Genomic DNA, 26434 nt, shown 5'->3' with positions numbered 1-26434 from the left:
AAACCAAATTAAACAGCATTGCTTTGCAGAACGTGATTTTCAGCTAGTGCAACCCATGCTTGATGTATATACTCGTCATCGTTTCTAAGTGGAACTTCACTCTTTCTGGAGGGAACCTCAAGGAAATGTGGCCCTCTAGGACTTTGTGACCCTTAGAGCTCTCTCCACCTGTCCCAAGCCACACCTTCCACTGCCTCTATTTTACACGGCTATTAGGCTGTGAATAAAGCCTCAGTAAACAGAGACTAAAGCTGTCAGCAAATCTTGCTCCATTTTATCACTTTTCTGTGCCTTAGTGAACCATGTGCGTTTGCTGGTTGCCAGTGCTCTTCATTACTGCATGGGATAGGAAACTATTTTAAAAATAGTTCACAAGCCTTTTTTTTTAAAATGCAGCCTCCCCCAACCTGGTGCACTCCAAATGTTTTGAACTCTATTGCCCATCACCCATGACCTTTTGGCTAGCCCAAGTAGGGCTGATGGGAACTAAAGGGCATTGGGGTAGGGAAGAAGCTGAGTTATTTTGCAAGGCTACAACTGCTTGGCCACAACTACTTTGCCATTAAAGAGATAATCATGTAGTTCTAGCTGTGCAGTTGGGCTGATCGGTTCATTAAAAACAAAAACATTAAAAACTATAAACAGTAGAGTGTGCAACCTTACCTGCTTGGCTACTTCTTCCTGAAGATCCTTTGTTTCTACTGCCTGTTCACCTTTTACAACTTTTTGCTTGAAGGGGAGGAGGGGGAAGAGAAATAAATCTAAATGAGTGGCAGTATAATAGGCTTCACCAGCTTAGCATCCAGGAGACAAGGATAAGCAGAACTGCTTTAGTATAGGTCTCAGATGAAGCTCAATTAGTGGCAGGCACAGGCAAAGAGTCACCAAAGTTTGAAAAGGTGAACTGCACTGTTCTTACTTGTGGGTGGGGTGGGGGGGGGGAGAAGACACACATGCAGGATACATGCATGTTCATTAAGGTACCACTGGTGATAAGCCCTCAATCTTCTCCCAGTGCCCCTTTGCCCAGTAGGGTAAGAAGGATACCCATAGTTGTAGGTAGCTGTTCCCAGAAAATAAGCAATGAACAGGCTTAGTGGCAGTAAACAGGAAATCATGTAATCCAACCCTGACTGCTTTGATAAATGCCATGCATTTTGCCTCTCAGGCCAGATACAAATGGCTTAAATGCCTTGGTTAAGCAACAGAGGAAATTTACACTCTTGTCACACATGTGGATGGGTCAAATCTGAATCAGAAGTGAGAGCTGAGTGGAACTCAGATGATGGAAAACAAAATGTTCCTTGTAATTTGACTGAACTTGTCCTTAAGGTGGGGAAAAGTGAAGCATGTACTGGAGAGCAAAGGTTATATATACAAAAGTTGGAGAACTGCCTTCCCCCAACTTGACACCCTCCAGTTGTTTCACACTACAACTCCCAGCAGCCCTGGTCAGCACGGCCTGTGGCTAGTGCTGAGCTGTAGTCCAAAACATCTGGAGGGCACATAGGGGAAGGTGGTGGGGAGCCTCAGGCCCTCTAGAATTCTCCACCTGCCACCCTTCTCACAGGCTTTTCTCGGGCTGAAATGTGTCCTTGAATTCTGACAGTGTCTATTGCTTGCCTGACTGGAGGATAGCCAAGCCTCGTGCAAATGTTAGATCAATGGAGAGCCCTTCCTAAACCTCAGAGCCTCTCCTGGTGAGCAGGAAGAACACGTTTTACCTTCAAATTCAGAGGGAAGTCTTCAAACTGGAAAAAGCACAAAAGGATACGATACCACAGCCATGAGGAGTAGAGAGAGAGAAGCAATTAGGTGCCACAGCAGAGGAAAGAACTTTGCAAGTAGCCTAGAGCTCTACATACACACTAAAAATAAGGGGGAGGCAAGAGATGCTTGCCAGTGCTAGGGATGCAGGATCCAATTGCATCCAGCCAACAGACACATTTTGTGGATGTTGGGTAGATGTCTAGCCTAGGAACTAAGCCATAGGTGCAAAGCAAAATATTAAGGGAGAGAGGCAGAAAAGGGTGAAAAGCATTGAAATAGTTTCCCCTGGACAGTCACTTAGAACGAAATGGGAGATGTCAGAATGAGTCTCCCCAAGTCTTTACCTTTAGAGTGTGAAAGGGTAGAAAGAGGCACCCTCACAAAAATCCATTTCTTTGTAGAAGTTGCTGACTCATGCAGAGATATGACAGGCAGGTTTCCTTGAGGTAAGACAACTCTGCTTTGCCCATGCATCCAACAAACCTAAATGATCCAATCCCGCACCTCATGCAGGGCAGAATGACCTGCCTTTTGCAGAAGCTGACTGGAAAGAGGCATGGCCAGAAGAAGCAAGTCAGGCAGAGATGCTGGGGGCAACCTCCTCTGTAGAGGAGCACTTTGGGCTCCCAGGAGCCTTTTCAGCAAATTCATTCATTTCCCGAGGCACACAAGCCGTTTTCTCATTCTGCCGCTCTGATACACAGTTTGGGAATTACTGTGTTGAGAGAGTGCAACTGTGAAATGTTTGGAACAGAGGGGGGCAGAAGTGTTTTTCTGGCCCCCAGCAGGCAAGTAGCTGCAGCTTACTGGGAGGAGTGAGGTGGCAGAGAGGTTGACATGGTGCAACTGCATTAGCCGAGCTAATCTGGTACTCCTGCCAGTGTGTTTGCATCATCCACCCTCCCTGCCTCCCAGTATGCAGCAACAACTCACCTGTCAGGTCAGGTAAGCACCTCCCCCCCACATCTGCTACTGGGTACAGGATACATTAAAAAAGGGTAAAGGGACCCCTGACCATTAGGCCCAGTCGCGGATGACTCTGCAGTTGCGGCACTCATCTTGCTTTATTGGCCGAGGGAGCCAGTGTACAGCTTCCAGGTCATGTGGTGAACCAGAGCAGCACACAGAAATGCCATTTACCTTCCCGCCGGAGCGGTACCTGTTTATCTACTTGCACTTTGGCGTGCTTTTGAACTGCTAGGTTGGCAGGAGCAGGGACCGAGCAATGGGAGCTCATCCCGTCACAGGGATTCGAATCGCCAACCTTCTGATCAGCAAGCCCTAGGCTCTGCGGTTTAACCCACAGCGCCACCCGCTGTGGCAGTTTTACTAACTTGTAAAATGGATGTGCTTCTTCAGTAGCTTTCTAGTTAATCCTCTGGCCATTCTGCTACTCTCACAGGCCCAGCAATATAGGGGTATCACGAGAGGGCCTTTTTTGTGGTGGCTCCAAGAATGTGGAACTCTCCACAGATGTGCATCTGGTACAATTTCTGTCAGCTTCTTTGAAAACAGTTCATCATCATGAATCAGGTAGGCGGAACTGGAGTGCTTACAAGCTCAGGAAAGATGTTTGTGCTGTGGCAACATTATGAGGAATGCAGTCAAGCTCACCTAGCAGTTCTTGAGCAATGCACGTTGAAGTGCCCTCTTCTTGATCAGTTCCTTTCCCCACACTCAAGCCTGAAAGCAGAGGCTCTCCACAGTCCCATTCAGTTTTTGCTGAGCTCCTATAACTCCCCCTTTGTATTTTCACTAAACACTTACTCTGCCCACTCATTGCATGAGGTTCTCCCAGAGGAGCTCTACATTCATTGGCTCAGCTGCTTTTCCTTACCTGGCCACCACCAAAGCGCTTCCGCAGGTTTTCAATTTGTTCTGTCTCCAGCTTCTGGAATAGAGGTGTCACCTGGTGGGAAATTAAGGAGACAGGTGGGTCCACAGAATCCTTTGTGAACTTGTCCCACGCACGTGTTATGTGTATTCTATATGATTACTTTGAGAGTACTGGGCATCCCAAGAAATGCGTCTAAGCATCTAGTCCCTATGTTTGCAGAGAAAAGTTTGTAACTATGTAAGAAGTAACAGTTAGAAGTAAGTAGGAGGATGACAAAGCAGAACTTCACTTTCGTTTCTTTGTTGCCAATTTTTTATTATTATTTTCCAATTTTAACCCCATTACACAAATTAATTCCAAATTAATGCAATTTTGTTAAGAGGTTTCCCATGTGCTGGTCCTGATGGTTCTTATTCATTTCTATTACAATCCATTTTACAAAATTATCACATAGTCAACAGCTGCACTCTATTTGTGTTATATTATGTAACTTTCAAAAAACTTCAAGTGAGGAACAATAACTTTATCCTTTCCTCTTTTAATTTTTATTGATATATTTTCCTTTTTTCTATTTATACATCATACACTTTCCATCATACAAAATTTCTTTACAGACTTCCCAACCCAAAGCTCTCAACGAATGCCTCGCAAGACGGAAAACTCACTAGACGAAAGAGTTTTCCGTTTTGGAGGTGCTTCGCAAAACGAATTTCCTATGGGCTTGCTTCGCAAGACGACAATGTCTTGCGAGTTCCTGCTGTTTTTTTCCCTTTCCCCCCCCTTTTTCTAAGCCGCTAATCCGCTTATCAGCTGATCCAATCAGCAGATAAGCCGCTAAAAGCCGCTAATCCTTCTATGGGCTTGCTTCGCAAGACAGAAAAACCGCTAGACGAAGAGAATCACAGAACGGATTCTTTTCGTCTTGCGAGGCACCACTGTACCTTACTTTCCTGATATCTGTTAATTTTCCAACCCTATTTTTCTCCTTTCAATTCCTTTGTTGCTGTTAACTGTTGCTCAAGAAATTACCCCGGCTTGTAGGTTAGTTTTACTACCATCTCTTTTTAAATATGCAGGAATCTCAGCTAGAGCAGCCATGACAGATGGCCACCCAACCTCTGCTTAAAACTCTCCAAGGAAGGAGAGCCCACAGCCTCCCAAGGGAGAGGTAACATAGAGCAGGGCAACATGTTAACATGAGCAGTCTGTCTGCTGCATTCTGCACCAGCCGCAGCTTCTGGACCAGATACCAGGACTGCCCCACACAAAGCCCATTACAGTAGTGGTATTCCTTTTAGCTCCCAACTCAGTGATCTTTCTCCCAAACACGCTAGCTACTTAAGTGCTGGGATTATATCTTATTTTTAATGGAGGAGCATTCTGTTATACAAGCCTGAAACAGGTTTACCATCTTATCTACCGTTGGAGATAACTGGCCCTCAGTCATAGCTCAGAAAAGACTTTAGCCACAGTTCTGGCACAAGCCATATAACCTCCTCTCCCCAGCACTTACCGTGCCAATCTGATGCCCAGCAGGCAAGGTGCAGACAAAGTCGTTGGTCACCACGTTGTAGTCAGCAGGAATGCACAGCTGCTCTTGGATTGCAGCACTCACACTGGGCATGTATGGTTGCAGGATAACAGATAGCAAGGATGCAATGTTGACAGCTACCCCTATCACTGTGCTTGCTTGCTTCCTAGGAAGATGAAATGATGCTTGTTAATTTTCCTAGGAAGATGAAATGATGTTTCCTCCCTGTGGGAGGAAGAAGCCAAGAAGAGGAGGTGGCAGTCTATATACCAGAGCTAAAACATGCCTCCAAATATAAAGCACTGGTAGCCAGCTCAGAGCAAAGGGGGAGACATTATTCTGCTGAGTTGGCTGGTCTGACTAGAGGGCACCATCAGAAAACAGCCTTTTCCTCAAAGCAGAGACTCACTTGTCAGCCTCGCTGCCCTTGATCCGTTTCCAGGGTTCATTGACCTGGAGATACTGGTTGCCAAGGCGAGCAATGTTTAGGATACTGCGCAGGGCATCACGGATCCTGCAGGAGAAAAACAGGAAATTTGTAGGAGGAGCCAAACCAGGGAAGAAGAAAATGTAGCCGTCTCCTCTTCGCCCTAGCTGCTAGAAGGGACCAGGGCTCATAAATAACCACTTGCCTTATACCTGGGGCAACTTAACAACAACCTCCAGGTAACTATGCTGATTATTTTATTTTATTTTTGTAAATCAGCTGTTGGTCCCCCCCCCCCATTTTTCAAACCCTCAGACTACCACAAAATACTAACACAGATCCATGCGGACAAGCAGACTAGTAAAGCACCTTGCGGGTTATCACTTTTTGTCAAGTTATTTGCAAGGGTGACAGAGCCTGATTTTTCGTTGCTTTATCTCTACCTTAATCTTAACATGTCAGTTTTGCCTCTCAAAAAGGCATGGGATAAGAAGCACACACAGATACATAACCAGAAATAAGCATCTAACACAATGTGAGTAGAACTCTGGAAGTGAAGATTTCTTCCACATGCATTTACTTGCAGTTAATGAAAGGATGCTCATGAGACAGATATAGATATCACTAATTCACATGTTCAGAGCCAATCTGGAGATGATCTCCTTAGCCAACATTCTGCTGCCTGTGACTGGGAAGAGCCCTTTTCAGTACTTGTCTAAACAAGGGATGGAACCAGGCCCTCAGGCTAATGGCACATGCCAGGTCCTAAGGACGTACTTGACCTTCTCCAACAATTGGTTGTATTGGCGCAGCTCCAGAGTGATGTGAACCAACAGACTTTTGTCATCCTGACTCAGCTCCATGGTGGGGACATGTCCCCCAAAGAATTTGCACACAAAGGACCCGGCTCTGAGAGAGAGAGACACAGGAGAGAGGGATGAGGGACAAATTTTATTGTAAGCCATTAAATCCTAAAGTTCTGGCATAGTCATTTTATTTTACAGAAAACCAGACTAATTGTAATGATTTGATGGTTGCATTGCTTTTTGATTGCTGTGAAGCCAATGATTTGCTTGCAATAAATGTATGGCTAATGAACAGGCAGATCACTTAAAATTTCTAACTGGATACAACAAAAATAGAAGGAGTTTGCAGGCTATGTACAAAGCAGTATCTCCCAACCAGGGGTGGGAACAGATCTGTATCCATTGCATAAGTACAAATCCACTGAACAAACCATGGTGTTGGGTAAATTACCTGCTTTCCTTTTCTTTATATGAACTATCTGACATACATTCGTAATCCTGTTCCTCTCAACCACCACCACCACTAGGCTGCCATGTTCTAGTTTCACTGTGAATTTGAATGACTCTTTCCCTCCTCACCCCATTACCTGTTGATGAAGTTGCCAAGGGTGTTGAGAAGCTCTGAATTGTTTTTAAGCATGAGATCATTCCAGGAGAAGGCACTATCCTGGCTCTCAGGCCGCAAGTAGAGCAAGTAGAAGCGCCAGACGTCTGCAGGGATGCCTGTGTCTTTGGCCATATCTCCAAAGACCCCCACACCACGGCTCTTGGAGAATTTGCCATCCTCGTAGTTCAAGTACTCTGCAGAAAGGAAGATTAAGTGATGGAGATTAAGAATGATTAATGAATGAAGATTAAGAGGTTTCGACTAATTCACAGAAGATAAGGTTCTCAATGACTACTATGCTCTCCTTCCAGTGTGGAGGCAGTTGGTTGGCATCGTCATCTGTCTGTCTTAAGCGACAATGGAGTGTGCCTCCAGGGGCAAAGTCAAACCACTGTGGTAGCAGAACCCAAGTGACCTCCCTGGAGCACAAGCCTGGGCAGTGTTTATGGAGGTCCTGGGTTGCTCAGACAACAAAACCCCACTAATGTAGTCCAAAGGAAAGCAGAGCAATACGTTTGGCACCAGCTTGGCTGCAGGAGCTGCTGGAAGGAGGCGTACAAGGCACCACCCAACCCTCTTAGGGCCTCCACTCCTCAGTCCTTTCTCCTCCCAAAGAGATCCCGCAAGTCAGCAGAGGTTTAGGATCAGAATTTTCCTTCTAGGTGGGCTACCTTCTCAAACTGAAGAGCCCTACCTGTCCCTAACTTCCCTCTACAGCACATGCAGAAACTGCCTTCTTGACCATGGGACCCATCACTGGTCTTGTTAGCTCAATCTCTGCGTGCAGGGGAAGTCCCTACCTCACCTCTGAATATGAGGGAGTGGGTGCAGCACTGGTGGACTCAGGGGTCCTACTTGCAGGCTTCCCATAGGGATCTGCTTTGCCACTGCCTTTGGCATCATCCAGCAGGACTCATGTTCTTAGGGGGTTTTAAAGGTTTGCTCAAATCCCACTTCAGTAGCTCCACTACAGCTTCCAGGCCACATAAGATGCAACCTTTTTTGTGACATAGTCTAGCTTAAACCAGCAGGGTTTGGAAATGAGGGCTGGAAATGAAAGAGTGGCAGGTGGGGCCAACTCTCACACACAGACTACCTGTTGCAATAAGATGGTTGACGAGCGTGTATCGATCCCCAGTACCCAGCAACGAACAGGGAAACACAACACTATGGAAGGGGACATTGTCCTTGGCCATGAAGTTATAAAGCTGAACCTGAGAAGAAACAGGAGATGGACTGCATGGTTAAGTCACACAACCCCCTCACTCTTTGCTGCCCCAAATGGCTGACTAATCTAAAGGGCATTTGTTTGGAGGGGTGTCACAGAAGCACAGATGCCCCTGAGGATGGGATAATCACATGGGTGTACAGGCACCCTGGGTCATTCATGCTCCCACCCCATCGCCAGTGCTTTGATACACCATCAGACAGAACACCTGCCTGGATTCTAGACTGAAGACACACACGAGAAAACTACTGTACATCCTTTACATAAAATGAGCTTATCTGGAAGGGATCTCTCGGTCTTATTCCTTCTGTGAAAGAGACCAAGCTACAGTGGCAAGTGTGCAAAACTAACAAGCTCATCACCTGTTCTGGGTTCTTCCACCATTTCTCCCATTGGTCAGTGTAATTGGCTGCAATGGACAGGTAGCCAATGGGGGCATCAAACCAGACATAGAACACCTATAGAGAGAGAAGGGGGGGGGCAAAACATGAGGGGGATGGTTCACAGAAGGCAGGCAAGGGAGTACTTTCAGAGACCGGAGTGGCTAGTCTTCCAGTAACATCCTGCCTTTGAACTTTTCCCGACCAACATTTCACTTGAAATTTGACACATCTGCTCATACACATATTTTCAATCCTTATTTTTTGAAGTATGGAAGGCCATACTGATGCTTAATTTCTAAAACAGGGCAGGCCACAGCTCAAACCTTTAAGACAATGCCAATTATGTGGAGAGTGGCTGCTGGTTCTTCAGTGGTGAACTGTAGGTATTCTGCACATGCTCAAATGAATCAACAACACTTGACCATTCTAGAGCTGTACCATTGGTTTCAAGGGTTGAATCAATAATTAAGCTACAGACATAAGTTCTGGTTAATTAGCAAAACGACAAGTTTAAGTCAAAGTATGAATAAATTTGATTGGAATTAGAAAGCATTTGATTGACCGGCAAATGCAATTTGAAGTTACTAATGAATAATACAATTGAGAAGGTTATTTTAGACGTTCAGATAACAGACAGACACAACCCAGACAACTTTCTGGGCTCCTTTTACAATGCCCTCCTTTTTCTCCAGGCACCACTGACACTAAGCTGTTTTGTCTCTAGACTCCCTACCTGCTAGAACTCCCAATGCCCTGATCCACCCTGCTGAAATAGTACTGTCTTTCCTGTGGTGCCCCTCAAAAAGAAAAAGCCTTGGACCACAGAATAGGAACAAGCACTCAGCAGTACCGTGAAAGGATTAAGCACTGACCCCCTGGGTCTTTACCCCATCACTCACCTTGTCACGGAAGTCATCCAAAGGGACTGGCGTGCCCCACTTCAGGTCACGAGTAATGCACCGTGGCTTAAGCCCATCACGGATCCAGGAACGGCTGATATATCTTGCATTGGGGGTCCAGTCCCCAGTGGACTGAGAGACAGTCAGCCACTTTTCCAGGCTCTCTTCTAGCTAAAGGTGAGAAGATCAGAGACAGTGAATGGGGATCCTGGGTGTAATGGCATAAGGTCTAGGGCTCATTATGATTGCTAACAACACTAAGCAAACTGTACATCACATGTACATCGTACTGTCCTTTAAAGACACTAGTAAAACAAGAGAGACTTACCTTGGGCAGGTCCAGGAACAGGTGCTGGGAGGATTTCACCACAGGGGTCGCCTGGCAGACTTTGCAAATGGGTTTCTGCCAGGATGGAAAGAAGACAAGGCCATGGTATGCTTGACATTAAGCCCAGCAAGTAAACAACATGTAGGAAGTAGTACCAAGCCCATATGTAGGACCGCCACACATGCAAATTCATGTGTGCTGGAAAGTTATTATTGGCTGCACCTCCCCTTGTTCTAACTGACAAGCCCAGGTTTTAATCAATGAATTGTTTTCCAGGGAACAGCAATTTGGGGAAAGGATGTTGAAGTAAAGATTAATAACTATGTTTGTTCTTTGCATGGATCTATGCTATTTCCTCCACCACCATTAATTTTCCTATGCAAATCAATAGAAATATCACTCTCTCTCCCCCCTTTGAAAGCAGGGTCCTTTCTCTCTTCTCTCTCTCTCTCTCTCTCTCTCTGTGTGTGTGTGTGTGTGTAACATTCCCCCCCCCCCAGTCTTTTCTGGGGATCCATGCTGTTTGTTCCCACCATCACCTGCACTCCTAAATTCCAATTGTACACAATCCAAAACAGTAAAGTCTCCCTTGAGGGAAAATCACTGTGAAATTTGGCAGGTTTTGTACCCTCAGAATTGATTTCAATTCTGGTATAAAATAAGGTACCTTTTCTTTTTCAAAAAAATAATACTTTATGGTGCCCTCCACGAAAACCCCTGGATTAAGCCAATGTGGTATGCCTAAATCACTCTGAGGGCTCGCCTATGCCTGCAAAGTTCATCTACTTCTGTAAAAAGAGAAGGACCTTGGGCTTCCACCGCCAGATTCTATGGGGAGATGGGTGGTATGTAATCTGTGCTAGACTAGCATGGTGCAAATGAGACACATTCCACCATTATTTCTAGCAATCCAAGACAAAGATAAAGAGAAATGCTAAGTATGTAGGTTCCCAGGACCATATGGGTGGCAGTACCTTAAGTTCAGTGGCATTGATCAGTTTGCCACATTTGTCGCACTGGTCCCCACGGGCCTCTTCATAGTTGCAGAAGGGGCAGATGCCTTCCACAAAGCGGTCAGCCAGGAACCGTGCACAGTTCTCACACTTCAGTTGATCCACGGTCTCTGTCAGAAGGTAGTTGCGCTCCAGGAGCTTCTGGAAAATGTCCTGAGCTATCCTGAGGTGAGGAAGAGAAGAAACATATGAAGGAGGGACATCCTCAACCTTCATATGGCACACACCCCAAAAATTAAATAAAAATCACATCAAGGAAAACTTGGCAGTCAATCCATGAACAATTAGCAGACCAGTGTTTGTCTTGGGCTTGCCAACTGCACCTACACCTTCTGCTGATGATTCTCTAATACAGCAGGAAGGCTGGCAAAGCACCTCATACCTCTAGGACAGGGGTGAGGAACCTTATGTCAGTATTCTCAGCACGCAGTCAGAGGTAACTGGCCTCACTCCAGGCAATCGGCTGAGATACTTGTTGACCTTCCCGTCTGCGTCTCCCGGCAGGATACAGGCAAGGCCATAAATCGGCGATCCTCCTCATGGTGAGAAGAACACACCTTCCTCCCTCCTCCCTGCATTCCCCCAGGGAGGGGAAAAGAGACAGACAGGAGACTATTTACATGTCTTTATTCCTGTCATTTCAGCAGTACAGAGAAATGTGTCTGCACTCTCCAGACTCCAGCAGTAGAGTCACTACTCCACCCCTGTACTTCCAGTACGGGTCAGATGACACTCTGAGCTAACATCTGATGCTCAGTACAGAGAATAGACTGCCCCCTTTTTCCACTAGTACGGTTCCAGACATCAACATCCTGTTTTGCATTCCAGCCACCTGCAGCTGGCTTTTGCATTGCTGCTTTTTTCTGACACCTTTGGCCCTCCAGATGTTGATGAACTACAACTCCCACCAGTCCCAGCAAGCATGACCAATGGGAAGGGGTGTTGGGAGTTGTAGTTCATCAATATCCATCGGTCCAAAGGTTCCCCACACCTGCTCTAGAACATGGAGTCCTGCTCTCCTGTGCCCACCAGGGTCCAATTTAAGGAGGAGGCCCATCTCATAACACTACCTGTAGTGTGAAATTCATGGCTCAGTTGTCCATTGGTCAGTTTAGAACCTTTCTACTGTGCAAAGGAAGTCCCACAGACCTGGTTCTGCATTGCTGAACCCTGTAACACATGTGGCTTGCCTTACTTGCTCAAGCCACTGGAAAGTGACCAAACAGCAAACACCTGTGTTTCCCAATGGCATATTAGTGTCTGGTGGTGTAGGTAGACTTGATGGGAACTGGTGCCGATTAATCTTATTTACACACATATAGACCAATTATTATTATTATTATTATTATTATTATTATTATTATTATTAAATCCAAAGTGATGTACAAAAGATTAATCTGCATCCTATCTTTGGATGTGTAGCTGACCTTGCTTCACAGGAGGGGACTGAACTTGCTTCCTACAACAGTACACGTAAGCATGGTAACTAAAATTCCATCTGGCCCAGTTAGTATCCTCGGACAATGCTGTTCTGCTCATTCAGAGACAGGGATAAAAGTACTGTGACAAATCACTTTATCAGTTTACCATTGAACAAGACGGGCCTGCAGCCAGTACACACAAGCTGCCTACCAGTCAGGACTGCATTCTGAGTTTATCTGCCAGACCTCATATATGATGTGGCGCATCTGAAGTTCTGCATCACATTTAGTGGCACCATACACTCTTTTGTAATGCACCAGTGGCAGCTGTACAGGATTATTCAGAAGAAGAGAACTCACATCCTAATTCAGCCTGTGCACCAGTGGCTTCCAAGGAACCCATCTACCATCTCTCAGCAATCAAAATTAACCCGTCAAGTACGTTACTAGCCCACAAGGAGTTCCTTCTCACCCACATATATGCTGTTTTGTCATTTGTAGCCCAAGGCAGGGGGAAAATAGCAAACAAAGCCAAATTTTGAAAAGCTTCCCTTTTTCTGGAGAAATCAAAAACTTGCTACATTGAGAACAGTCATTGACAAGCATGCCTTAAACCTGTACTTGGCACCAATGCCTCACCCTGAGGGCTCAGTTTGAGTAGAGGGGCAACAATGTGAAATAATTTAAATAAAAACATATTATGTGCTCTCAGATTTTTAGGTACAGGCATTCTTTGTTTCATGGCAGCTGGACCTCCATGGTCACAGAAACTGTAAACAAGTCCGTCAATCTTTCCTGCCCATCTCTGACAGCCAGTTTTACAGTTGTTAAAGGCTAGGACAATAAGCGGTTTGTAAGAGAGAGCGCAAAGTAGTGCTGCCACATGAGGCATTCACGCTCCTTTTCCCTTGGCCACTGTGCTCCCTTTCCCGGCAGTACTTACTTGGTCTGATGGGGTGTGGTGGTGCGGCCAAAGTAGTCAAAGGAGATTTTGAACCACTGGTAGATCTGGGCATGGACAGTGTAGTACTTATCACAGATTTGCTGCGGTGTCAGCCCCTCCTCCATGGCCTTTGTCTCTGTGGCAGTGCCGTACTCATCAGTACCGCACAGGTACAGCGTGTTCCAGTTGCGCAAACGACAGTACCTGGACAGGACACAAGAAGTGAAACAGGATGCTTATCGCTACCTGCAAGGACCAAAGCTTCACACAATCCCTCTGTTACTTCAAATGGGTCAGAGCTCTGTGGGAAAGCACATGCTTTGAATGCAGATGGTCCCAGGTTACATTTCTGGTACCTCCAGTTAAAAAACACTCAGACAGAAGGCTGGGAAAGGCCTCATCCTCAGGTCTTGGGGGTCCACTGATACTCAGAACAGAGCAGAAAATGAGGCTGCATGGACCAGTAGTCCACTTGATGTGAGGCAGTTTCATATGATCTCATTAAATTAACAGTTAAACCTTGTCTATGATTATGGAAATAACCCTCACTGAACTTAGTGGCTCTTACTCGGTAATAACTGTTTAGAACTGGAGCCTAGGACCTGCCCAAGATCCAAGTTGCAACACACAGAAAATATTTTTTATTTTCTTTCATAATATTTACACACTGCCTGCCTCAAAGTAGTTTGCAAAGTGTATATAGGCAACGTAAGCACAGATATCCAAGTACACATATTGTGGGATTTTGCAAATTCATTGTAAAATCAGATTCATTAAAACAATATCAAATAGCAAGAAATCAATTGACTCATATCACCAACCACTCTGATATTACCAGGTACAAAGGAAGCTGGTGGACTGGATACACCTTGAAAAAGAATAAATTCTCAGCCTCCCATTAACCCCCCCCCCCTTTTAAGTGATTGACATATCCTAACAAGAGTCGATGGTGAAAGGCATCAACATCTTACCTGGCAAAAGTATCGGCACTGAGGACACAGCCAATGATATTCCCAAGGTGAGGCACGTTGTTGACATAGGGCAGGGCACTAGTGATCAGCACGTTCTTCATGCCTTCCACAGGAAGTCTGCAAAAATGAGCCACAAGAAATGGAGCCAGAATTTAAGGAGAGAAACTGTGCTTTGGCAGAAGAGCAGGGAGACACAAGAAGGAAAAAGGCTGCTCTGTGAGGTTACACTGTAAGTATCTGGGCTCCTGGGGAAGTTGCCCAGACAGTAAGAGCTGTTTGACAGTGGAATTTGCTGCCAAGGAGTGTGGTGGAGTCTCCTACTTTGGAGGTCTTTAAGCAGAGGCTTGACAACCATATGTCAGGAGTGCTCTGATGATGTTTCCTGCTTGGCAGGGGGTTGGACTTGATGGCCCTTGTGGTCTCTTCCAACTCTATGATTCTATGATTCTATGCCCCTGCAACTTAGAAAGGCCAGTTCTTTATAGGCTGGATGCTAGTCTTCTGCAATGCCAAGTACAAACAGATCCGGATACTCTGCTAAATTTGCAAATTGGCGTTTGGCTCCTAAATCTCATGGCTGTGGGGAAACTCCATTAAAAATTATCACACATCACCACAAAATTGCCTATACAGAGGAGGGGGCTGTTGTGCTGTGCACCATGTTGCATTGACAAGGGCTAACCGCTAACCCTAACACTGATGCCAATGTTCACCATGATATAGATATGGATTTATTTTCATATATTCATACATAGAGATGTTTGGCATTTTAAGACATAGAACAGGAACATAGTTCTGCTCTTTGCTTTGAAGTCCTCTTCAAAACAGCCCCACATCATTTCCACTAAGGCCAGGGCATTGTAGCCCAGCAAGGTACTTACATAGGCTGCTGTGGCTTCCAAGGTTTGGGGAGGCCAGCTGGCCCTCTGACCCAGACTTCTGCAATTGCTGCAATCTCCTCCTCAGACAGAGACCTCTGAGCGGATTCTTCTTCCTAGAGAGAGGAACAAAAATCCATCTCCAAACCTGCTTTGCAGGTGCTCAGCACCCAGAAGACAACCACTATGCTGATGAACAAAGTGGCACAGTCCAGAATTGCAAGTGTGGCTCAGACACACCAGAGCAGTCTGCACCCTCTTGGTGCATCTTCCCTCCATGCATGGTGCTTTAGTACTTACTGGGCTAAATACCAGTCAACTAAGCAAATCCTCAGAACATCTTCTCAGAATCTAGTCATTGACTTTAACCTCATTTTCACAAGCAGAAGGAAAGATTTTATTTCATTCATTTTATCTGAATGCCACTTTGCCACCAAAAAAAATAAAAATGCTCAAAGCAGCTTACAAAAAAGAAACAGAGATGCATTTCAAACAAACACGACAAAAACAATTTCATAACAACATAGCAAAGCAATAGCTCAATAGGACCACCCTGCTCCTGCCTCCATCTACCTGGCCCAGGGCAGGGCCTGACAGGCTTCCTAAGGACTGCTGCTGCTGCCCAGCAGAGAGGGCTTCTTCCCCTAAATTGTTTTTATATCCTTTTATTTATTTTTTTAGTGTTTCAATGGTTTTTAACTGGGCTGTAAGGGCACTTGGTGGGATGTGCCTGGGATGAGAGGAGCAGGGGGGAGGCCCAATTACAGCAGTTCTGGGTAGGAGGAGGTATGGTATGGGAGGAGGGGCAGGCCGGGTAAGGGGCACACAGCCAGGCACTTAGTGAGTGTGCCGTGTGCCAGTCCCTCCTCCAACCTGGGGAATTGTGGTTGTCATATCAGCCAGCCCTCGTGTCTGCGACTGCTGGTGTTGAATGCCAGGTTGGCCCAGAATAAAATCTCCCTCATCCACCATCTGATTATGGATGAGGAGCCTGATCTGGCATGTATCACTGAAACCAGGGTGGGTGAACAGGGTGGAGTTGGTCTCACCCAGCTGTGCCCACCTGGATACTCAGTGCAGCATCAGGCCAGACTCAAGGGTCAGGGAGGTGGAGTTGCTGTGGTCTATAGAGATTCTCTATCTCCAGGCTCTCTGTCCAGTTTGGGGGGGGGGGAATAATAATAATAATAATAATAATAATAATAATAATAATAATAATAATAATAATTTATACCCTGCCCATCTGGCTGCTGGCTGGGCTTCCCCAGCCACTCTGGGCGGCTTCCAACAAAATATTGAAATACAATAGTCCGTCAAACATTAAAAGCTTCCCTAAACAGGGCTGCCTTCAGATGTCTTCTAAAAGTCTGGTAGTTGTTGTTCTCTTTGCCATCTGGTGGGAGGGTGTTCCACAGGGAAGGCGCCACTACCGAGAAGGCCCTCTGCCTGGTTCCCTGTAACTTGGCTTCTCGCAGTGAGGGAACCGCCAGAAGGCCCTCGGCGCTGGACCTAGAGTGTGTGTTTCTGGCGTTGGACAATCGGAGAGGATTAGGGATTCTGCGGGTTTACCGCCCGCCTCACTGCCTAGCAGTCTCCCTTCCGGAAATGACAGAGCTGGTCTCTGGGGAAGCATTCAGTCTTCCCTTTCCCCCACCTGCAGCAACATGTGCTACTCTTAGCACCATTTGAAGAGAACTGGAGGTCTGGTTCACACGGAAGGAGGGCAATACCTTCAGCTCATTAGTAGCTGGCTTCTCAAAAGCCTGGTTGGGAACAGGATGCTTTTGCAGATAAGCCTTCAGCTCCAGCAATCCTTTGGGCGTCCATACAGATTCAACAGCCTTCTTGCAGTACTCCTTCTGGCTCATGTTCTGGAACCATCTCCTCAAGGCCTTTAACTCATCTTTAAAATCAAACAAATTCCAGAGGAAAACTCTCACCTTGGTAACTGCTCAGTCTCAAATAGAAATGTATTAAGTTCCTATTAAGGTAACACCCACACCCCACAATCTGTGAAGATCCCTGCCACTGACTCAAAACTAGTTGGAGACTAGTTTTGCCAGGAGACCTCTTCTGGGCAAGGCAAGCATGGTTGGAATCACCAGAGTGATCAGAATCGATAGCCAGGGGGGAAATGAAACAAAAAGCTAGCTATTGTACCTTTATATCAGTGTGGTCTAAATAGTGTTTTGGATGCCCTAGGATCCCTCTGTAAGATGATAGCGGTAGAAGACAATCCTTCCCCTGAAAGAGTTTGCCACGGCTTGTCTTCCCCTGTAGCACACAGCCACAAGAGCATGTAAGGTTTTTCCTAAGGTGCAATCAGGGGCAACACAGCAACTGAGCAAGTCTCTTTGGTGCTGAATATGAGCTGGTTGTGTCCTCTGCAAGGCAAGGGGGCTCCCTGAAGGCAGAATGTTTGGCAATGATCCATATGCTTCCATTACTGAGAGAGGGAAGAGTGTGATAAGAAGGACCCCCCCAACCCCCGTTATGTATTTATTTATCCAGTGCTTAAAAAAAAATACATTTAGGGGTACTCTCATCTTCCTACTCATATTGAAATACTGTCCCTCAATGAGGCCAAACTTAGATTCACAAAATGTTTAGGGGTATGCGTCCCCCCACAAAAAGCACTGTATTTATCTATCATATTTATATCCCACCTTTTCTCCAAGGAGCTCAAGGCGGCACTAACGGTTCTCCTCCTCCCCATTACCCTGTGGGGAGTGTGACTGGGCCAAGGTGGCCCAGTGAGATTCATGACTGAGTGATTAGGGATGGGGAGAGGAGGAGCCACAGCAACACACAGAGGCTCATCCAAAACAGCAGGCAGATCAGCACATCAAAGTTGCCTCCTGTGGCCACAAAATGATGCACACTAAGGCCTTTGGCAGCATCTCTCACCTGGCAGGAAGGATTCATCCCTTAACAGAGGGAACAGGGCGCCCCACAAGACGACATCAACAGCTGACTCAGCATTCTAGATAAAAAGGTCAGGGGGAAATTGGTTCACAAGTGTGAACAGGAGGGGCAACAGGACAGAATAAACTCTAGAACAGAGTTGCAAAGTGTTTCCCAAAAGGAACAAACTCTTTCCATAATATGCATTTAATATTAAGTTTAAACTTTCCAGAATGAACACTGAAGAGACTTCCGTGCCTCTGTTAACCATTTTATCAGAGGGCTCCTTTTTATTATTACAGAACAATTTGCAAAATTCCTAAATGTAGCAATTTTGCATAGGCTGCTGTATGGTGCATGCACACATGCACACACACTGCAATCTTTTTACTAACTTATGTAACGTATTTTTCGCTCTAAAACACGCACATAGTTTTTAGAGGAGGAAAACAAGAAAAAAAATATTCTGAATGAAACAGTGGATGTATGATTTTTGTGGTTCATGCTGTGGCCACAGACATGTGATCTGATGGTGAGTTTGGGGTAGCCCAATGCAAAAATCCTGAGGATCCATTGGCTCCATGCTTTGTAACCACGTTTTTGCACCACTGCGGCCCCAGGCAACAGTGGGTGCGTGATTTTTTTGGTGCAAGCTGTAGCCATGGACATGCTATGTGATCTGATGGTGAATTTGGGGTGACCCAGTGCAAAAATCCTGATGATCCATGTGGATCCGTGCTTTGTAACCACCTTGTGAGTTATGTTTAAATAGGATGAGAGTTCGGAGATACGTGCAAATGTATATGTGAACCCGGTCTTTGGGTGGGTGTTTGATTTTCGTTGTTGTGTATACTGTGTATATACGGACAATGACAATAAATTTATCTAAAAGCACTCAAGGGACAAGGAGCATGCATGGGGTGTGTGGAGAAGGATGCTGCTAATAATGCAGAAGAGGGGTATAAGGGGAGAAGGCTCCTCTCCTCCCCCACTTTGCTCCTTTAAAGCAAGCAGGCTCTGCTTCTCTCCCACCTTCCCGGCTTAGCAAGCTGAAAAACTTTGCTGCTATGTAGCGAGCTGAGTGGGGAGGAGAGAGGGACAGAGAGCCTGCTTGCTTTAAAGAAGCCAACCGGACAGGAGCTGCTTACACTCGTGTAAGCAGCTCCTCTCCTCTCCCGCTTTGCTCCTTTAAAGCAAGCAGGCTCTCTGTCCCTCTCTCCTTCCCACTCAGCGGCTCTTCTCCCGCTTTGCTGTTTCAAAGCGAGCCATGGAGGAGGGAAGGAAGGGGAACCATGTAAAAATTTAACGTTACAATATTTTAAGATTAAAGATTAGGATAAACAAAGAGGGTAAGGATTTGCTGAACCAACAAACTGAACTGGAATACAAAAAAGGGAGGCGTGAGGAGGTCCGGGAATTAAGCTAATGAAAAATAAATAATGGAAAGAATGAGTTGTTTTTAACCATTTTTATTTTGTATTTTCTTATTTTTTATTTTTTATTTGTAATATTTTGAAAATCTTAATAAATATCTTATTAAAAAAAGGAAGGGGAACCATGGATCCTCTGCTCACAACTGCAGCAGATCCCCCTGCCATCCGTAGGCATTCGCTCCATAACACGCACAGACATTTCCCCTTACTTTCTAGGAGGAAAAAAGTGAGTGTTATGGGGCAAAAACTACGGTAATTTATGTTCTATAACTTTTGCATTTGTGCTCAGTGGGCCATAAACAAATTATATATTTGATTTATCTTGTCAGCAAAAGCCAGCATAACATAGTAATTAAGTACACATATTCTGTAATAAGCTTTTTATATGAGACAATAAACTTGTGTTCTAAAATGGTCACTGGGAAATACAAATTCACCAACTGAAAGGACGGGTATTCTTGTCCGATCTCTTACCCAAGGCAGGATAGCCTTGTGCATTCTGTGACTCTATTGATCCAAATTGCACAAGAACAGCACATGGTAGAAAATTTAGCATCCAGAGTATTCCAGCTTTTATTATTTCATTTTGCAGTTCTTATTCCTTAAGGTGAGAAAAGTCAGCAAGCATTGCACTCACGCATACAGACCTAAGCCTCAAAAGTCAGAGGTGAGACCACGATGGCACTTCAAGCAATTATAGTTCTCTCCCCGTTCTTTGGTTTGTTCCCCTCATTTTGCTTTGTTTTCCCCTCCCCTTGGTCCTCCTGGGACAAGAGCCACATAAAACGATGTGCTGCAAATGGCAAGACCTTGGCTTGGAACCAGTCCTGCCAAAGAGAACGGGTGGGTGGGTGGGTGGGGGGGTGGATTCAAAGTAGTGCTAAGGAGATTCTTCACCAGGGCAAACAAAATTGCTTACAGTGTTGGAGCAATCTCCCTGCTCCTCCCCACACATGCTGTTGTGGGGGTTCTGGAGGATGAGGGGAGGAATTCTTGTTGCACAAGCAGGGTTCACTGCACTGGCGCCCGCTAGTGCAACTATTTAGCCTGAAAGATCCATAGTTATTGGCTATCCCTCTCAACTCTACCAATCCTTTGTCAGTAATGCTCATTTTGCTACACAGCGATTCTTACTTACCCCAGTAAGATAAGGAGTACCCCTTTTCACAAGGGTCTGGTCAATGTAGTTCAGTGGTTTCTGAATAATCTCCAAAACCTCCTCTCCTTTCTTTCCATGAACCAAATGAAGATACAAGGCTGCAGACAAAGCAGGCTAAGAGGAAAGCCAGAGGGGAGGCATGTTAAGGCCCTCTTGTGCCTCATGTTGTTATCTCTCACCCTTGCTCAAAAGTAGGTTGCCCTCTCCTAAGATTAGAACTGATACCCTTTTTTACAGTGAAAGGAATAGTGCATATTGGCAGCCCTGGATAAAAGCAAATATAAAAGCTAGTTTCCCTCCACACTGCCACAATTCAGAATTAACCAGAGACCAGAGAATGAACCTATGCAGGACTATAAGAAAGGATGTGGAAAGAGAAGCAAGATTGATTCTCACCAGTGTCCCACAGTAAGCTTGGTGCCTGCCCCAGTGGTCTATTCGAAGCCACCATTTTACTTTTAGGGATACAGACACATTGAGCTCCCCTGCCCCCCAGCCAACGGCGCTTACATTATATAGTGGTACCTCGTGTTGCAAACGTAATTCGTTCTGGAGGTCCGTTCTTAACGCAAAACCATTCTTAACCTGAGGCACACTTTTGCTAATGGGGCCTCCCGCTGCCACCGCACCATTTCTATTCTCATCCTAAGGCAAAGTTCTCAACCCGAGGTACTACTTCTGGGTTAGCGGAGTTTGTAACCCGAAGCGTTTGTACCCTGAGGTACCACTGTATAAGCTCTTTTCTCTCTCTCTCTCTCTCTCTCTCTCTCTCTCTCACACACACACACACACACAGAGAGAGAGAGACTTCATCCTAATGGCAGACATTTTGCTAGTCAGTGGGGGAGAGAAAACCTATGCTCCAAACATTCAGTGCAGAAATGTAAGAAGCCACTGTTTTCCACTCCAGCCTGCACTGTTGCATGCAGCACTGTCTCCTTTCTGCTGCAGTTTGTCTTCTGTCAGTAACTAGGTTATTTGTCCTTCTGTCCACTGTGGTGAAATGATGTAATATATGTATTTAACTATGCCAATTACATAGTACGTATGTTATTCCACCCCATTAATTTCAATTATGTACTGATGGCTGACTGAAAGCAACAAAAGCAAATACTGACGGTATTTGCTGGATTGATTTCCGTTCCGGACATGGGACAAAAAATTGCATGTTTGCCATTTCCTCCACCATTACTGTTTTTGTCAGAATTCTCCGACATTCCTACTAGGTGACCCACCCTCCATCAGCAGGAAGCTTAAAGAAGCATCTTGCTCACACCCCCAGGGGCCCCTGCAATATAGAATCACTCCCTTCACACCCCACCAAGAAGAACTGGGCATTTTGGAAAGACAATAAACTGAGTCAGAGTCTCATCCATAGGCATCTGGGTATGTAATTAAAGAAAATAAGGCAGCCACTATAACCTTCTTCCCCCCCCCCCCCGAACAATACCATCTCCCCCTCCATGAACTGCAGGAACATGCAAATGTTCCCACCATAAAGCAACACAGCAATGCTTCACACACCTCCAGCTCAGTTGCATCCCACTCAAGCAACTGGTTGGAAAAATTGCTCTCATCCTGGCCAAAATCACGAATTTCTTTTCCAGATAAATGGAAGAAGTACCTAGAAGAAAGAGAGCAGAAGAAACTAAGCACTCTCCACTGGGAATATGTCCACACTTCTAGATGAGTTTAAAAGACAATCAGGAAAACAAAACTATAGTAGTGCTTTCGTTCTATCACAAGGAGCCCTCATTAACCCCTTTGTTCCCAAACCCAACATGACCGCCTTGTCACATTCTCTAACTTGTGATGGAGGCTGCTTCACAGAGCTTGCTTTTCTGTGCTCCTCTGCTTCACGCACTCCAGTATGAGATGAATATCTTGTTTCTGTGGTGTGTGCTGGCATGGCCCAAGACCGCTAGAGAACCAGTGTGGTGCAGTGTTTAGAGTGCTAGAGACCTGTGCTCAAATCCCTATTCAACCATCAAACTCACAAGGGGGTTGGGGGGAGGGATAGCAGTCACTATCTCTGCCTTCCCTTTCCAAGCAGGATTATTCTTAGAATAAAATGGGGAAACCCTCATGTGGGATCCTTGAAGAAAGAGATTGAAATATAAACAGCAACAGAGATGAAGCCTGTCTAACATTCAACGAGAAAAGATTCCAAAGAGCAGACTCTAGCACTGACAAAATTCCCCATGAGGGGAACCCACAAATTTTGGTGGCGCACATGTGTGTCTGATATCAGCATGCCTGGGGCGTGCTAATGTTGGACACGGGCGCCACCGGGCATGCTGACATTGGAATGCACACCCCTGGGCACCCACAGTCGCGGGGGCAAGCCGGCGCTGCTGGCCCACTCCATTGGTTTCGATGGGACAAATAGTCTTCCCCACCCAGAACCCCTTCTCCCTCAGTAGCAGTGGTGCAGGGTTAACACTATGGAGACTGGCACGGCCCAGCAGAAGGCTGCACTGGCCTGTATGGTGTCAGGAGATGCTACACAGGCCAGTGCAGCCTTCTGCTAGGCGTGCGTTGGTCCCCTCCAGGCAACTTCTCTGCTTGTACTATCAACACCGCTGGAGTTATCTAGCATCACCAGTACCACAGACATTGGACACAACACACAATTGATGTGACCAGTAACTTGACTTGGAAAGCACACAGGGCATTCAGGGCCTCATACTTACTGGCAAATTGTATTTGTGGAGAAGAGGAAAGACTCTTTTTCCAAGTGCAGAGCTGGGAGCTGGGAGCGGGTGAGGAATGGGACGACGTGAGCTGTCAAGGAATACACACAAAACAGAAGTACAGTTTACACAAACACAAGAGAATTAACTATTTTCTAGCAGGTCTTCTTTGCTTGAGCAACTAGGAAAAGTTGACAGGGGCAGAAGAGAGTTTATAGCAAAATGGTATTTATGTATTATTATACAGGAGCTGTCATATGCAGACCCACATTTTTTAATACCAGATTTAGTTGCTTCAAATGGACTCAGTGGTAAAGAACAAACTTTGCACATGAACAGTTTCAGGTTCAACCCCCACTATCCCCAGATACAGATGGGAAAGATCCAATGACAGGAATGCCACTCAATCCAGCAGTTAGCCCTCATTTTTGTCTCTAGGCCCAAAGTTTAACTAACGATACCAAACAAACAAACAAAATTGACATTTTGCCAAATTTTTAAAAAATCTCCCTGGACAGCAATTTTACCCAGAAAAAAGAGGACTCTGGGGAAAGCCAGGCGTATGGCAATCCTAACATTGGGTTCAATGGCAGGTGGGACTGCCAAAGTCCTTTTCCCAGATGCTGGCCCCTTATCTATCTATCTATCTATCTATCTATCTATCTATCTATCATCTATCTATCTATCTATCTACAAATGCACACAAGTTAAACGTATGTAAGTTGTGGACTTGCTGTATAGACTAGAGTTCTTCAACTATGGTTTCCCAAAAGTTGCTTGATTAGAACTGCCATCATCCTGAACCACCAACTAAGCTGGCTGGGACTAATGGAAGTTCCAGTCCAACCTCTGGGGACCAGAGGGTGAAGTAGGCTGTTGCAGGCAGAGACTCCTGTGGGGTACCGATTCCACACCTGCGACCACTAATGTGGGTCTAATGTGGGTTAGGATTCTTCCATCTCCTCAGCCCCACTCCCCATACATGACAAAGCAGAAGTTAAATGGCTGTCAAATGGAGGATGGTGCAAGCTTGTTTTCTCCTGCTCTGTGGAGGCTAGGACCTGAACCAAAGTTACAAGTAGGCCTGGACAATGCATCGCCCAGGACTGGTATGAGGGGCAGACTGCAATGGCAGCTTCACTCAGCGATATATTGTGGGTGAAACCGCCATCCCTCCTCAGTCTTTCTTCTACCAGCACCCAGCGCACTAAGGAAGAACAAGTTGCGGCCGGCGCTGGAGGCAGAGGGACTCAGGAGAGGCAGCAACTTCACCAGTGATAAACCGCTGTGTGAAACTGCCACCTCACTCTGCCCTCATAGTGGCGCAGAGGGAGAACCAAGCTGCACTGGCCAGGCTCAATACAGCTTGTTCCTCCTGCCGCTACTTTAAACAACTTGGCTGAGCAGTGCGCCACTGCCCTTGCCTCAGCCAAGCAGTTTTACAGAGCCCCCAACCCGCCGCCGGCTCACATGAGCCAGCGGCAGGGTGGGGGCTCTGTTAAAGTACTCTCGCTCCCCAGCTGAGGGAACTCGATCCTTCTCCTGGTAGGATCGGGGCTGCTTAGATGGGGACGGGAGGCTTCGCACCCTCCAGCTGAAGAAGTCTAACGGAGTCCCCACCTCGCCTCTAGCTTGTGCAAACCAGAGATGGGGCTGGGGCTCCATTAGACTTCTCAGTTGAGGGGTGCGGGTGAGTCCCTCTCGGCGAAGATGTTCAAAGGAGGGCTGACCTTGCCTCCAGCTTGCAAGCTGGAGATGGGGTGGGAGATCCATAAGCCCCACATCCCTTTGGCTCATGCATGAAGAAGAGGGACGTGGAGCTTGTTCAGCTGGGAGGTGGGAGCCTTTGCACCAACCAGCTGAGCAGCGCCAATGAGAGCAGTGACAGTTACACCAGCGCCTCACGGGGCTGGGGTCAATGCAGCTTGCTCTTTCAACATTGCGGTACAGTGGTGCCCCGCAAGACGAATGCCTCACAAGACGGAAAACTTGCTAGACGAAAGAGTTTTCCGTTTTGGAGGTGCTTCGCAAAACGAATTTCCTATGGGCTTGCTTCGCAAGATGAAAATATCTTGCGAGTTCCTGCTGGTTTTTTTCTCCTTTCCCCCCCTTTTTCTAAGCCGCTTATCAGCTGATCCGATCAGCAGATAAGCTGCTAAAAGCGCTAATCCGTCAATGGGCTTGCTTCACAAGACGAAAAAACCGCTAGACGAAGAGAATCACAGAACGGATTCTTTTCGTCTTGCGAGGCACCACTGTATATTGCCAGACCAGGATGCTTGGCTGGTGATAGATTGTGATGTTGAAAACCTGTCACCGCCCAGCCCTACTTATAAGAAAGGAGATTCTGACCAAACATGGAGAAGAAGTTTCTGACAGTAAGAGCTCTTTGACAGTGGAACTGTTTTCCTGGAGAGGTGAGGGGTTCTCCTTCCTTGGGAGGTTTTTGAGAAGCGTCTGGATGGCCACCTGTCATGGATGAGCTGAGATTCCCGCATTGCAGGGAGTTGGACTAGATGACCTGGTTTTTTATTATTATATTTCTATGCCGCTTTTCATTCAAATGAGTCCCCAAGTGGCTTACAAAGAATAAATAACATGACTGAAGATAACAGAGCAACATAATTACAGCATAGGGTCTCTTCCAATTCTACAATTCTCTGATTCATAACCAATCCAGGTTACGGGATGCTAAATTACAGAACCGCAGAGGGTGGAGAAGTCCTTAAAAATCAGAATTCAAAGCGTTAGATCGGGATGGGGGATCCTCAGGTGGAAAACCAATGCTGCTGCTGCTGCTGCTGCTGCTGCTGCTGCGATAGGATTTTGTTTTTCATTTTCAGCTCATTTCTATTTTACGTCGGAACAGTATAATCCTCCTCCTCATCATAACCATCTCCCGTGAGCCACCTGAAGACGTCGGCGAAACTGGGGTGTTTCCCGGGAAAGCGGGGCGCACCCCCGGCACTCACCCTCCTGGGGGACCCACTTCAGCTCCGCAGGGGCGCCGGTGGCCTCGGCAGCCGCCAGCACCTTCAGCGCCCCGGGGCTGCCCTCGCTCAGGAACAGCTTCATGCTCGCTCCGCTCCGCGCTCGGCTCCGCAGCTGATGCAACTCCGGTCGGACGGGACCCGCACTTCCTCCCGCTGCCCACGTGGCCCGCGAAGCCGGTCGCCCGGGCCCTCCCTCCGCACACCCACTCT

General features: G+C 46.4%; 1 protein-coding gene across 2 annotated transcripts in view; it reads right to left on the bottom strand.

The window, feature by feature from the left end:
* MARS1 (methionyl-tRNA synthetase 1) overlaps window positions 1-26434 on the bottom strand; it is a 27068-nt gene extending 634 nt beyond the window's left edge. Inside the window, exons 1-21 of one of the 2 annotated variants that reach the window (XM_082208079.1) lie at window positions 26204-26434; window positions 23232-23322; window positions 22063-22162; window positions 20518-20652; window positions 17950-18025; window positions 16773-16945; window positions 15046-15158; window positions 14165-14281; window positions 13194-13397; window positions 10791-10992; window positions 9817-9891; window positions 9489-9659; window positions 8569-8664; window positions 8075-8192; window positions 6959-7172; window positions 6343-6474; window positions 5548-5652; window positions 5121-5304; window positions 3608-3679; window positions 1725-1751; window positions 664-729 (exon numbers count right to left, since the gene is read on the bottom strand). In XM_082208079.1, the coding sequence (XP_082064205.1) occupies window positions 664-729; window positions 1725-1751; window positions 3608-3679; window positions 5121-5304; window positions 5548-5652; window positions 6343-6474; window positions 6959-7172; window positions 8075-8192; window positions 8569-8664; window positions 9489-9659; window positions 9817-9891; window positions 10791-10992; window positions 13194-13397; window positions 14165-14281; window positions 15046-15158; window positions 16773-16945; window positions 17950-18025; window positions 20518-20652; window positions 22063-22162; window positions 23232-23322; window positions 26204-26306 (2574 nt within the window). In that variant the 5' untranslated portion in view covers window positions 26307-26434. The remainder of the gene's footprint in view (window positions 1-663; window positions 730-1724; window positions 1752-3607; window positions 3680-5120; window positions 5305-5547; window positions 5653-6342; window positions 6475-6958; window positions 7173-8074; window positions 8193-8568; window positions 8665-9488; window positions 9660-9816; window positions 9892-10790; window positions 10993-13193; window positions 13398-14164; window positions 14282-15045; window positions 15159-16772; window positions 16946-17949; window positions 18026-20517; window positions 20653-22062; window positions 22163-23231; window positions 23323-26203) is intronic. The other variant, XM_082208080.1, reaches the window with a different exon arrangement.

This window comes from Podarcis vaucheri (genome assembly GCF_965113315.1).
Source record: "Podarcis vaucheri genome assembly, chromosome: 2".
NCBI lineage: Eukaryota > Metazoa > Chordata > Lepidosauria > Squamata > Lacertidae > Podarcis > Podarcis vaucheri.
This window is presented reverse-complemented; position numbering and strand designations above follow the sequence as displayed.